Source organism: Ammospiza nelsoni, chromosome 3 (assembly GCF_027579445.1).
Source record: "Ammospiza nelsoni isolate bAmmNel1 chromosome 3, bAmmNel1.pri, whole genome shotgun sequence".
Lineage (NCBI taxonomy): Eukaryota > Metazoa > Chordata > Aves > Passeriformes > Passerellidae > Ammospiza > Ammospiza nelsoni.
Window position 1 is genome coordinate 18177963 of NC_080635.1, and position 14667 is coordinate 18192629.

Sequence of the window (14667 nt, forward strand, 5' to 3'; positions counted from 1 at the left end):
AGTTCAGGTGGGAAGAAACAGCAACAGGGTTATCCTCTCAAATTCACTACTGATGAAGGCCCTGTCCCTTCCCTGCTGGCCTAACCTTCTGGTATTCAACAGTGGAAGAGGAAAGGCTGTTTTAGCAGGAGCAAGAACTCAGTTCAACACTTGGCTACTGCGCAGAGGATAACTATCACTTGGAACCACACTTCCAACATACTTCTCCTTTTTGTGTCCCTTTCACATTTTGCTGCCTTTAATAACTGTCTGTCCAGTTTGTCCTAGCAGATTTCTGAAACTATTGGGGTCAAGTAATAACTACCAAACTCCAAGACTGCTGCATACAAGGTTCAAAAAATCTAAGACATATAATTCATAAACTCTAATAAAAAGGCTTTCTGTAACTTATTTTAGAATTGGTCACAGAAGAGTACTGAACTCACATATGCCAACCCATAATTAATTGCTTAATTGTTAATACCTCCTTTGGCTAAAAATAATGCTTGAGCCATTTTCTACATCTAAATTGCTGTTGAAATTGGATGGGCTTCTCTTAGCCAAGAGAAATATATGTAAAATTATATTTTTGGTGAAGAGAGCCAGCATTAGTTTTCAGGGAGGGTTCAGTCTAGCAGGGCAACGAGAAGGGAACTTGGAAAATGCTAAGGCAAAACCTTTTAATTAGCCATTTCTTTTTTGCTGGATGCTGGGCTGTGCACCACAAGTGATAATACAACAATTCTACAGGCCTAATTCTAGTATTGATAATATTTGCAAAAAAATCAATCTCATTCTCTTCTCATTATTTCTGAACTAGATTATCACTCAGAAAGACTCTACACACCCAATTTACTCTTTAGCAGTGACAATGCTGGTTTTCCTTGCCAGCATTCCCAAGTGGTGTGATGAACTCTAGCATCATAGGTCCATCTGTGCTCCTGGAAGCATTGTGCAAAGGTTGCCAGCTTGCATTATCAGCCTTGCTGGGAAGCTAAAGCATGTTATCTGCTGAGCTGTGGCACAGAGATTAGGCAAAAAAGCACTCCTGGGGGCAGAGTGATACAACAAAATCAGCATTTTCAGGCTACATTATTGTCTTGCCTCCTTAGAAAACATCCCTGTCAGATGACCAGGGTTCAGAATTGCAAGCAGATACAACATGTGTGGGGTTTTAATACGGTTTGATTTTATCTTAGATGAAAAAGACAAGGCATGGAATTATAATGCATATTTCAGACACAATGGCAATACGATAGTAAAGGGCTCCCAAGTTATAAAGGAGCTTGCTGGGCTTCCTCAAAAAGTGAGTAATCAGATGGTTGTCATATAATAAATTTTCCTGTCCTCACTTAGCTGTTGAACAATAAAATTATGTTAGAGGCATGTGGCATCTAACTGTATATACTTAATTAACATGATATTTTCAAAGAACAATAACACAATTTCTGTGCACTTGGAGAGAGGTAAATGAAAAATATTTCCTTTTGTTTTTTACACTGTCAATTCTTCCTTCATTGGTGAGCCCAGCTACAAAGCCATGATGTGACTATGAATTCCTAATACTGCTCCCTAGGTAATTTGTACTTGGGCATTGTTTTCTTAGGTAGAACTACACTAGGGTAGCAGTGATGTTTTCACCAGCACAAGCACAAATGGCTCATGTCTTATATATTCTGGCTGAGAAGGTGAAATTTCAAGGAATTCATTCAGTCCATGAGCAACCACTCACAACCTCCTAATATAAAAGTCTACATCATAAAAATGCAATAGATAAGAGACCACTTTATTTGATTACTTCTTTTTGTTGCCTTAAATTCCAGTAACTGAAGCTGGAAAGAACTAGACTCATGAAATGGCAAATAAGAAGTGTTTACTGGACACTACACTACAACCAGGTTATACCATAAAATGTAAGTGGAATTAGTCCTTAACCTAGGCTGCCTTTTGTGACTGTGGTCACAGGGGTTCTTGGGTGAGGGGAGAGACAATAATGTTGACTCCATGTTCAGAAGGCTTGATTTATTATTTTATTATATACATTACATTAAGACTATATTAAAGAATAGAAGGAAAGGTTTTCCTCTCAGAATGCTAGCTAAAAATAGAATGGAATGAATAACAAAGGTCTGTGGCTCAGACAGAGAGTCCAAGCTATCTGGTCTGTGGTCGGCCATTAATTGTAAACATTCAAGATGGCCCAATCACAGACACACCTGATGCATTCCACAGCAGCAGATAACCATTGTTTACATTTTGTTGCTGTAGCTTCTCAGCTTCTCAGCAGGAAAAATCCTAAGAAAAGGATTTTCACAAAAGATGTCTGCAACAGCCTTTTCCTGTTTAAGATGACAGGTGTTACAATTCTGGATGCAAGATACTAAATAACAGAAAGTCTCTATTTAAGAGAGATGTGTTGTCACAGGATTTCCATCATCTCTACCTCCTTCTCCAAGCCTTCTAACCCCCACAGTGGGTAAGCACAGCTCAGACAAGGGATATGTAAATCACACAGGATTGCTTTGTCCAGTCATACAATGCATACAATGAATGCAAGGCCCCCAAATTAGACAAGTACTGTAAACCTAAAAGTTTTTAAAAGTCCTTTCCAGTTACATCCCAAATAAGTATTTTCTAGCAGCTGGAAGTTGCATCGGGTAAGAGTGTTCACCTGTGTCAGGCCAGTGCTGGTAATTGCCAAATACTTGTGCACCTTTGTGTGTATGAAAATCCTTTCAATCCCTATTCCCAAATTCTTGCTAATTCAACTGTGAGGTCACATATCCTTGCAGTGCAACCACCAATGTTCAGTGACCCAGCCATGCTGCTGACCACTGTCCTTGAACTAAAGCCATGAGATAACACAGGTGAAGCCAGATCACATTAAAAAATATCTTAGCAACAAAAAGCAGCTTGAGTACCTTTCCCAATAACTTCTGATTCCATGGGTTATGCTGACACCCAGTTCATGCACACACTAATAATTTTGTGCTTAGCCTTGGATATAATTAGTAAGAGAGCCCATAAAGGAGTTGACAGTGTGATGACAGATTGTGTTGTCCTTAATTCAGAGCTGCCTCTATTAATGCTATTTACCTTCCAAGCGAACAGTCCACCAAAATGAAGGTATGATTAAGGCAAAGGCAAGAATGAGTTTAACACATGCCAAGAATGGATAATGGAAGAGGAAAGGTAGGAAAATAGAATCAGAGAATAGTTTGGGTTGGAAGGGCCCTTTTAAAGGCCATCCAGTCCAACTCCACTCTGCAATGAGCCAGGACATCTTCAGCTAGAAGAATATATATCAGAAATAGAAGACATGTTGGCCTTAGTCCAGCTGGTTATAGTTGGGTGGCTTCAAGACATAAAAATAGACATATAAACTTGAAGTTTCACAGTTTCTGCAGTTTTTATCATATTGTCATTATCAGGCGACTAGTTATCCCCAAATCTCAGTAGCTCTGGAAGGAGAAATTCTGAAGGATACGAAAGTGAGAATGGAGATTGTGGGAAGGATGAAATACTTGGCAGTGTCCTCTTTGAACTGGGCTCCCAAGTGTGGTGGCAGCAAGGCAAAGATAACCTGTGTTTGTCAACTCAATTAAATGCACATTCTGTGTAAGAATTCTGTATCGCTCTTACTTACTGATTTTTATTTTATTGCATTAGAAGCAAGGATATTAATCTTGCTCCATGCAAGAGCTCTTATTTTGCCTTCTAGGACATTTGGAAGTATTGCTTTTAGTTTAAGAATACATTTTTATTCTCAGCATGTTGCTTCCTCCCCACCAATATTTCAGCTTCATTATTAAGTCATGAGCCATAACTGGTGAGAATCAGCTCTAGGCTGATAAAAAGAATTCCTACATTTTTTTGTCTCTCAGTTTACAAAAGATACTTTTTAATAAGATAGGAGGGTTACACTGAGAAATAATAATAAACTAGATTTACATTTTTAGTCAATAGAGAATGTGATGCATACATTATAGACCTAAACTAGGTAAAAGGGTATTATATCAAAGGCTTGTTAGTCTTCCTTTACATGCAGCCAGCTCTGTAGTGGGTTTTTCAGAGCATCATGGAGAATACCCAGCATCAACTGACAGCTTGAAATACCTCTAGAAAATCTGGCTCTTCAAAAAAACCAAATCAGAACAAACTATACCCGAAAAAACTGTTCTATTAGGAAATGTAATGAGCAAAAGAAGGGTAGATAAAGCTAAGATCATAACACAAAGGGAGTTATTTGGGGCAGAACTGTCCCATCTTCTGTGCACATACTGCCAGGAGATAGCTGGGATACTGCCACTACAAGGTTAAGTGTAATTGTCCCAAGACAGCAATATTTTTTTTTGTAGAATCCAGTATAATTCCTCCTAATTCTCCAACGGCCGAGAGAACTGGTTTACTACTGCAGGCTCTCCTGTTAATTTTATGTCTCCTGATAAAAGAGACATATGTCTCCTCATAAAAGCAATCCTTGCCAGAGCACAGATCACTGTCACTGTGCTCTCTCTTTCCTGAGACTTCAACGCAAGTGATCTCAGGGCCCCTTTTTATCTTAATACTGCAAATTATTTCTTGAAGAGAATCACAAACACTCCTGAAAGCAAGGTATTAAAAAGGTAATATGCCCAACCCTCTGAGTATAGGACTCCAACCAAGCAATGAAACAGAAAAGAAAAATCCCTACTCTGATATTAAACATTGAAAGAGAAGGTTAATTCCAGTGTAACTGCACAAATTAAAGCATAGGGCAATATGACAGCAAGTTAATTCAAAGGTATTTTTTATACCAAATTACAAAAAATCCCCATGATTATGATTTAAAATCTGCTTCTCTTGAAGGGTAAAATAACTCTAGTTCAGTTTTCAATCTTCGACTTTTTTGCTACTTTTACACAAGTTCTCCATTGGATGAGGACAGCACAGAAATTATATGGAAACTTTTCTGTGTTCAAAGTTTATATCTGCTACAACCAACATAAGTGGAAGAGAGATCAAGCAACAATAACACATCAAGGTGCTGCTAGAATTGTCATACACCTAAGAAAGATTCTCCTCAAGACCAAAGTGTTTAAGGGGATCTTTATGGAAACACTAGATAAATGAAAATCACAAGAAGAAACACAGCCTGTGTAAGGTGACTTCAGAGGGACTCAACTCATCAGAGGTTTGTACAGTTTATACTAAAAACTGAGTAGACAGAAGGAATTTTTGACAAGTCTTCCAGTGTTCTTGCAGTACATTGCCAATTTTATGGGTGGAAGCATGAAGACAACTGTAATTCCTCGGTTACAGGCAAAACATCCGAGGGTCAGCATTTGAGAAAGCTTTAGATGCTTCACTATTTGTCACAGCGGTAGATTGAATTATCATGTCACAAAACATGGTAAACAGAATGTGCTGCTTACAGTGAGCTGGTGATGAAGAGTGGGAGTATCTGGCACAAGCAAAAGGAAGAAATAATTTGGATAGAAAAGTAATTGTGGAGCTCCCATAGAAAACCATCGCAGATGTTCTGGGTAATTTCAGGTCTTGTCAATACAGAAACCAATCTACAACCAGCCAAGGGGAGGAAGCTCATTCCCTAGAGCACCAGGGGGCACCCATAGTTGTCTTGGCTGCATGACACTAAAGAGGTAGAGATAAAGCCATGCAAGGTTGGTTTGTCTGGACTAATTTATTTTGAGTTGGGGCACACACATTTCCTCCAACCATCTTACAGTGTACCGGTTAAACAGATGACAGGCTGATATTGAGTGTCTTTTACAAAGACCACAGACTGCTCCTAGAAGGAGCTGGGAATGTGGGAATAAACAAGGAGTCTCCTGGATGATATTAGTCCAGGGACATCTGAATTGTTGCAGCTCAATCACAGCTATAATAATGACCATATAATGAGTAACCCAAGAGACACTCCAAATCCAAAAAATAATTAAATTGGTAACATGCCAAAACAGAAAATGCAGTGTCAGTGGCTCAGCTGACATATTTCAACCTGGGTTCAGCAAGTTCAGGCTCTTCCATTTTGACTGCAATGGCCTATAAAAAGCATCAGTTAGCAGGCTAGAGATAAACACAGTATGCTGAGACTATACAATAAAATCAATACCAAAATATTGCAGAGTGAGCATCAAAGGAACCTTGAAATATGGCAAAAGTTTGATAATTTGTGCAAATGCATTGTGTTCCCAAGTCACTGTTTTCTGCACAAGCATGTACACACCATTCTGCCCCAGAACCCAGATTATTAAAACTGTTACCTTATTCACACCATCTGCCATTGCTTGCAGCGTTAACTCTCTAGGTCCATCCACAGTCTTCCCATTATCAGTTGGTCCCCAGCTGGCACTATATATATCTATGATTTGAGGCATATGACTGATGGAGGAAGCCTCAATAATGTCTGTCATAAACGGCTGGTCGAGCATTCGAATACCTGTAGTTTTAATCAACATAAGCATGAAATATGCACTACCCAGCACAAAATGTAATCTTGCAGAAGGCCACCAGTTACAGATATTTTAAGTCACTGTCAGTTTTACCCATTCAGTAATTCTACACTTGACATTCCCATGTCACCAGGGTGTGCTTACCCAGCAGGATGCCAGTATTAAACACCCAGCCACCAAGGCAGCACAGCCCAGACAGAAAAAGAACTTTATTGTTAGCTTTCTAATTACACCGTATTTTCCATCTAATCTTTGAGAACACTATAAAAATAACAGAATTCAGCAGTCTTAGAAATTCAGTGCTTAAATAATATCAATGGCATTTAATATAAGATTCTGTAAGCTAGCAAAAAAGAGTAAGGTCCCCTCCCTCATCTAACTTACATTCAGTTTTGTGTTCACATGTCATTAGTTTTTCAAGTAATTTTTCTGTTTATTTGGGTGCATCTCCAGAATTTAATCAGAGGAGGGAAACATGCTACACAGCAATTTCCTGGAAAAATATCATTCTGTCAACATGCAGATGCAATAGCAAAATACAGCCAGCATGTGGAGGAAAAAAGCAAACTAAAACCCACTTCCTTTAACCCATATTGCAGCAGAAGTTAAAGAGTTTAAATGATACAATCTTAGGAGATGTCAATTTCATAAAACCTTAAAGTGTTGACTCTAAGTGAGCCGGAGTGCAACAGACAGCAGTGCAAGCCCTTACACCCATCATACCTCACACATAGGACAATTCCAGTGACAGCCAACCTGTCACTTGGTCTCTGGATGAGACCTGAGTAACCAGGGATTCATTCCAAGCGTTATTTATATCCCCAAGTTGAAGTTCAGCTTTTCCCAATGGTTTAGGACAGAGACTGGGCAGAAATCAGTGCCAAGCAGTGTGAATGGCAATAAGGATCCTGATTTAGAAGACAGTGACTTTACTATATTCAATAAAAAACCATTGTGTTTCAAATATAAGGCTGGAAAAAAGGTGGTATAAATTTCAAATAGAAATCAGACCAAAGCCAGATGTTCTTGATGGGCTAACTCAAGCTAACATGAAGTCAAACTCAATTGGTGAGAAATTGCTTCCCATACTTATAAAATGCAGATCTGCAATCAACTACCCATTCATTCTTCAAACATGACTCCAAACCATGACAGAAGCAGACCCTCAGCTTTCATGGACTTCCAGTGCCATGGACCACACAGTGGTGTTGCCAATGCATATTGTCCTCAGGCAGGGAAGGCTGGCTGGCACTTCCAAAAACTTGAGGGGATTTTAATGCAAAGTGGACAAACACAGAAGATTATCTGTTGGCTGTTGGTCACCAGAAATATTGTCAAACCTCTTGATTTTTAAGCAACCAGCTTGCAGTTGTAGAGTTATATGAATAATACAGACATGGTCCAGACAAAATCCCATGTCTCAATTCAGATTCCTCCAAGAGTAACTCTTGAAAGAATGTAAATTTTGTGGAATGTCCCATCCCTGAAGGAGATGTTACCCTTCCTGAAGAAAGGAGATATTTATTAGACCTGCCCAGCCAGTTACTAACTCTCACTGATATTTCTTGAGTAAGAGCTTAGCAAACATTGCTTGGTGCTCTTCTCTGGTGGAGATTCAGCTTTCAGTCATGTAGGTGACAGGTGAAATGTGGCCTTCCTCAGATTCTCCTGACACTACAGTGAAACAGGAACTGGCCAAGCAGAGCAGCACTGTCCATGTACACACACTGTGGACCATCACCGAGAAGCAATGGGTGATGCTCTGGTGTGGATTAGGGAAAGTAAAGTGAAATTCACAAGCATCTATCTCTGCCTGCTGTACATCAGTTCTCATCATGGAACTGTCTTAAGAGTGGGAAAAACAGGATTTCTTCAGATTCAACTAAACTGACACATGGTGTGGAGAGCCTAACTCACTCCAAGCACTGTATTCAGTATATATGTGCAGAGAAGAACTTGTTAGAAGTAAAAATACCCAAGGCGTGGATGCTGAGTGCACCTTTTTCATTCTCCGCATCTGCTTCTATCACTTTGCATCACTGTTAAAACAGAGGAAAACTACAACCACAGAGATATACAGCTCTGCAGGTCCTGCCCTGTGAGAGCCTCAAGAGTAAGAGCAGCATAAGATTGGCCTTTTCAAATGGTTTTTAAGTGCAGCAGAAATTGATACTTTACCTCCTGCAAAATGAGATTCGGCACAAACAATTCTATAGGTATGCAGGGAAGAAGCACTGAAAATCAGCATACAAACAGGAGCTGGTATATGAAGGAGCAGAGCTGCTCTTTAGCACTGTTATTAAAAAGCCTTTATTTATAAGGCCCTTGATTGAAAAGGCAAAGCCAGGGAGAAATTTCTCTCTCCAGCTACTGTGAAAAGTAATAAATACATGGTCCAGCACCAATCTGCAGCCCTTTCGTGAGCAACACCCTCTGTCTCTGCAGGAGGAGCTCTGCCTGAAGCACAGTGGGCTATTTACACCCTGGATTGCTACCATACCTGCCACTTTGGAATTGTACGCAACTCCCACACCGCAGATGTTGTTGTTGGCAGCAGCAGACACCTCTCCTGCACACCTTGTCCCGTGGCTGTGAAAAGGAAGGCAGAGAGACCAGATGAACCCCAGCTAATGCATGTGCTGAGCTGAGCTGGATCACTGTGAGCTTGTTTTGCCTCAGTCAGCTCCCAGTGCTGCAGAGGAAAACCATTCAATGCAAAACTGTTGAGTGCTGAATACTGGCACATGTTCATTCCTTGCTGAAGCAGGCAATATCCAGTTTCCCCTCCACAGAATGAGTGAGGCTTGCTCTGAGGTTAACATGTATCTCGACACTGCATTTAACTGTAAAGTTATACAGGCCTTTTCATTTTAGCTTGTGAGACAGGTTCTGCCTCATTAACAAATCTTAGTAGAAACAGCCCCTGACAGAACACCATAAATACAAAAATCAATATTAGTTCCTTTATTTTTGCATCTTGACACCGTGACACCCATTACTTTGAACCTTATGGAACAGTCTGTCTGCCTTTTTGCTGTCTGAACATGTACAAAGAGCATATCCCTGCCCACAAAAGAAATGCTACAGGAAGAGGTGGGTGCAATACCAAGCTGGAGTAGGAGAAGTGAGCCACAATGGTCACTGCACTCCTCAGCAGCAGAGCTGCACATGGCTGGCCAGGCACAAAGCTGTGGGACCTAAGGCACATGCATCCCTCATCCAGTGCCTGATTCCCAAAAGAGCTGACAAGGTGCTCCAGCTCACAGAGCAATTGCTTTCTGCTCAAGTGGGAAAAGTCTGCTCTGATACAGAGGTCCAGGTTTGGGCTGACACATGGTATTGCAATAATACCTGGTGTCTATGAAGTGCTTTACAGCTCTTAATAGAGACTCTTTAGCTGTAGTGGCATTTACTGGCACCACTGGCAGGGGCACCTGCAGGAAGGGAAATTGCGTTTTCCTTTCTCCTAATTCATCCTAGAAATTAAACTCAAAAGAAAAGAAATGCAGACAACATAACCTAGTTTTTAAAAAAAAGCATAGCAGCAGGGAAATTACTGAAACCTGTGCTGCTGTCAGGGTTTTTTTTTAGTCTAAGATGTTGAATCAATATATGACTCCATCCTACTGCTCACATGAATCCACTCTGAGCATTGAAACTGGCACTGATTCTACAGCATACTAAGGATTCATGCAATTCAAAATGCTGTATTATAAAGGTTATACTTATACTGAGTATAGACGGACTGTCCTGGGAGGCAGCAAAACTGTTTCAATCATCTTTTTTCCCTCTCTTTCCCTTTATGGGTGTCTGGCAAAGATAGTGTAACATTAGTAAAAAGATAAGAAGCGAGACATACTTTTTCCTGCTCTACTTAGGAGAATATATTTTTAGAGGCAGTTCCATAAAGAGAGATGACAGAAGATTTCATATGCTTCCTTTTACAAAGGGGGCAGAGAAGACAGAAATACAGATTTGTTATTCAGCTGCTACAGAAATTTCTATCAACAATCAAACAACAAGATTTTCCCTCATGATCTTGCTCAAGGAAGTGTGACAGAAGCACAACATTCATTGGTAGGTGCTAGCAATGCTAGGCATTCATTATCTAGTCATCTATGGGCCAACTACAAGGCACAGAGAAGAATAAATAGCTTTGTTAAAAATTGGTTTGACTAATGCTGGGGTGCAAAACATCACTGATGTTGCCAGATTACAGTGAGAAAAACTGTATTAGGACCTTCCTGACAAAAAGGTTTTACCAGAAGATCCTCTCCAGAGCAGTGGCCCACATAATGGAGACTGTAGACAGGCCTATTCCAGCAGCTCAGAGTTTCAATATTGTGCTGCTGACTAGAGAGAAAAAAAAATCACGAGTTCATGGAAATGCATTTGGTTGAATTATTAATGGCAAATAGCAGACTTTTCCAACTCAGACCTATTTGCTGTTCATGTATCATTGATAAACCTTTGTGGTTTCTATGAAGTGACTCATGTCAGAAGAACAAATCACATCCTTTCTCTACAGTGTTCACCTCTTCTCTATTTCAATATTTAACATAGGGGAATAAAACACAAAATATTTTCATCTGTGAACAAGCTACTTCAAAGGTAAACCATATATTCGCAAGTAGAGCAAGTCTTGCATAAACTTTATGTAAGTGAACATATTTTATGTGAACATGCATAGAAAAAGTAAGGGGAAAAGTGGATTTAGTTGAAAAACAGTTTTGCATACTGTATTTTAAAAAATACCTCCATATTAGCTACAAAAATTTCACTCTCCTTTGTGTTTGAAAATAATTCTGTTTTAAAATCCATTGCCTATGGTCCTATGCGTGCCTCCTTACTGATGTCTTTTTGAAAGTGTCAGAGGTGGCACAGATTTTTATTGAGGTACCTTGTCATCTGCTTTGAAATGCTTCTGCAGACAGCAAAGGACAGGACCCATCCATCCTATCTTCAGCTGTTTGCAGGGGAGGGCTATGCAGAGCTGCAGTCTCAATAGCTGGGACCATCTGCCTTTCTTGACTAGTTTAGCTGCTTGCATTGGGCAGCAATTAAACATGCAGAGCTCAGATGGACACTTTGTGGGGCAAATGCAATCCCCTTTTTACTCACATGATGTTGTCAGCCTCTAAGCATTATTTACAGAAGGGAAAGCATTCTCCTACTTTGGTTTGGATCCACAGTTAGCAAAAGATTCTGACATCTGAAGAATATAGGTTTCCAAAATAGCAAATGAATTTTTCCCTGCTAACTCATTGGCTGAGTGAGAGAATATAGAGAATACAAAGGCCATAGGAGCAGAGATAATTACTGGTAATTTGGATCAGGGCAGAAATTTGTAATCTCATTGCTCTGAGTTGGAAAGCCCAAGTTATGCCTTCTGCATGCTCACAACATGAAGTCAGACAGTAGTATGAGGCCGCTAATTCCTATGGCTACCGCTTCACTGCAAAATGTGGTACATGCCAAGGTACTGAATGTGGTTCAGAAGGAGAGGGTGATCAAAATCAGTCAGTTCCCAAAGTGGTTCTTAGAAAACACTGAGTTCTGTGGGGCTACCTCTCATTTTGGGAACAGGGCTTGATTCAAGTTCCTGCACTGCTCCCACTGCTCCTCAGGCTCAAGCACAACTCTGTTCCACATTGAACCAAGCATACACTCTCCTGCTGGGTCCCCAAGCTGTGGATCTGAACACAGTCAAACAGTGAATACAGCAAACATGAGAATAAACCCCTTGGCTGCCAAGCCATCTATTGGGCCTCTGCCCACAGCAGCAGCTGAAATGCCTGATAGCAATTTCCTGCCTGAGGCACCATCCTTCCCTTCCAAAAACCACCCTGCATGGTTTCATAGGCCAGTGGCTGTTAGATGGAAAGGCCAAAGTGATTCCAGCAGTCTTGCAAGGCCCCAAATGGAAGGGGAATTTGTGCTTACCAGCAGAGCAGCTGTGAATAATGGAATACTCCATGCAAAAACCTCTCCTATTTATTCTTGAAGTCTAATGAACACATTCCACATGCAGCTGGCAGCTCACAAAAGCCCCTTAGTGATCACTCTTCTGCTTCTTGTTCCACAAAACACTTGAATTGCTCACATAGAAATGTATTTTTTATGGAATATGTTCTTTATCCTATTTCGAGTCTGATACTTTTGCATGCATAAAATTCGATCGGATCACATCACTGGCTGTGAAAAATGGAGCCTTTATTTCAGGTTTCTCCCAATAGATATTCCATGTAATCATGGCCTATGCAGATGCACCAGTGTAGCTACACATAGGGACAGACTGTCAGAGGCAGACAGCTGTTACCTACCAGTGACACTAAATCAGGAGTCAGAAACCATGGCAAGAGCTTATAGAGGAGTATGTCAGCTCAATTAACAGAATAGCAAAGAAATACACAGAGAAAACAGTCACAGCTACTCCTGCACAGCTGGATATGGTATGTTTGTTTGCATCTTAACCTGCAGAAAACTAAGAATCTTGCATCTTAAATCCTTTCTTATACTATGAAGGCAGGAAAGGGATGCTCCACTGAATGTGTTGCTCCCATGATTTACCTTGCAAGACAGAAAATTCCCTGTCTTGCTAAAGAAATCTGAAGGTTCATCGTATCATAGAGAGGTTTGGGTTGGAAGGGACCTTAAAGATCATTTAGCTCCAATCTCCCTGCTATGGGCAGGGATGCCACCCATGAGATAAGGCTGCTCAGGGCCACATCCAGCCTGGTCCTGAACACTTCCAGGGATGGAGCATCCCAGTATGACTAACGTTTATTGACAAACAATGTTATACTTCCTAAGTATCAATTTTATTTTTTTCTGAAAAGAAAGAACAGTAAAGGATATCTCTGTGGTTTTCCCCCTCCTATTGCTGACCTGAACTCTCCATTCACCCAAGAAACAGAGGAAACTGATGCAGTTCTATGACAACCTGAATCATGTTGTTCTCAATTATCACAGACTGGATCACAAACAATAGTGCTGCTCACCCTCAATGCTTCACTGAAGCGCTTGAAGTTAGTCAGGGGCACCTGGGACCAGAAACAATAACCCCTGCCACATCTGGAATGTTTGAGGTCTATTCAAAGAGACTTTGGCATATAACTCTCCCTCCAGGGAGAGTTTACTTTGCCAAACAGGTGAGGACAGCAAAATGGGCCCCACTATAAAATACTTGATAGCAGCAGAATCAGTGTTAATGGGACTTGGCAGAACATACGCAATTTTATGAAGTTCCACACTGAAAACAACAAAAGCTACCATTACACACTAAAGCTAATTTTAATTTTCTTCCTCTCCAGAGCTAAGTGGTATCTTTCTGCTAAAAAGATCCTTCACATAGATAAAGCAAGAAAGTCAGCAGACCTTCACAAATTAGAGCCCTAGTCTTTCTGTGACTTTCCATCCACTAACTGGATTCATACTGCTTTGAAAGTGTCAGAGGTCCTTTCACAAAATGAAGCAGAAGTCTCATTGAGATCTTGCTTTGGCTGAAAAATTGCAGGACTACAAAGAAGGATATCACAACTCCTAACTCTTTTTAATCCATTCCAGGAGGCCCATACCTGAGGTAGAAGCACAGCTGCTTCTTTGTTGTGTCACTCTGAAAATATACAATTGATTTCTTTAGAAATAAAAACAAAAACCCCCATCCAAAACTAGGAGACCATCCAGTCACCCTAAGTCAGAGATGAAAACCACATCAAATAGGCCTGAAATATTTTTTGATAAGCACTCAGTCTGAGCCCTGAAATCTTTAAAAAGTTTTCAACAAAAAGTTATTTAGCCATCACTTATAGAACAATCTAAAAATATACTTTTCTGGAGCAGCAACATAATTTATAAACTATAAACCTAAAAAAATGACATTGTAAATAACCTCTAATTTTCAAGCAGCAGTGAGACTGCAGTGTCTGTTCTGTGATAATTGAATTCAGCAGAAAACAGACATTTCACAAAAATGCAGAATTTCTTACACAATCCAAAGTGAAGAGCAGGCTGCCCACAATCCATTTACCTGTTAAACCAGTCATCTGTATAGCGGGGATAGGGGTAGGGATCATTGCTGCTGAAGTCATAGCTGGCTTTGGCATTCTACAAAACACAAGGAACACAGAAAATCAGCAGAAGAACAGACATGAAGTGAAACACAAATTGAATGAAAAGCTGAGAATCAATAGCAAACTTCATTCTGGGAGATGTATCTGGACAGAAACCAGTC

The 14667-nt window shown here is 40.3% G+C and overlaps 1 protein-coding gene across 2 annotated transcripts in view; it reads right to left on the bottom strand.

Moving 5' to 3' along the window:
• The window catches only part of PCSK2 (proprotein convertase subtilisin/kexin type 2), a 111306-nt gene that overhangs the window by 18087 nt on the left and 78552 nt on the right, over positions 1–14667 (bottom strand). For both annotated transcript variants that reach the window (XM_059467937.1, XM_059467938.1), the window contains 3 exons: positions 14464–14540; positions 8935–9023; positions 6246–6421 (listed from right to left, as the gene is read on the bottom strand). In XM_059467937.1, coding sequence (XP_059323920.1) covers positions 6246–6421; positions 8935–9023; positions 14464–14540 — 342 coding nt within the window. The remainder of the gene's footprint in view (positions 1–6245; positions 6422–8934; positions 9024–14463; positions 14541–14667) is intronic.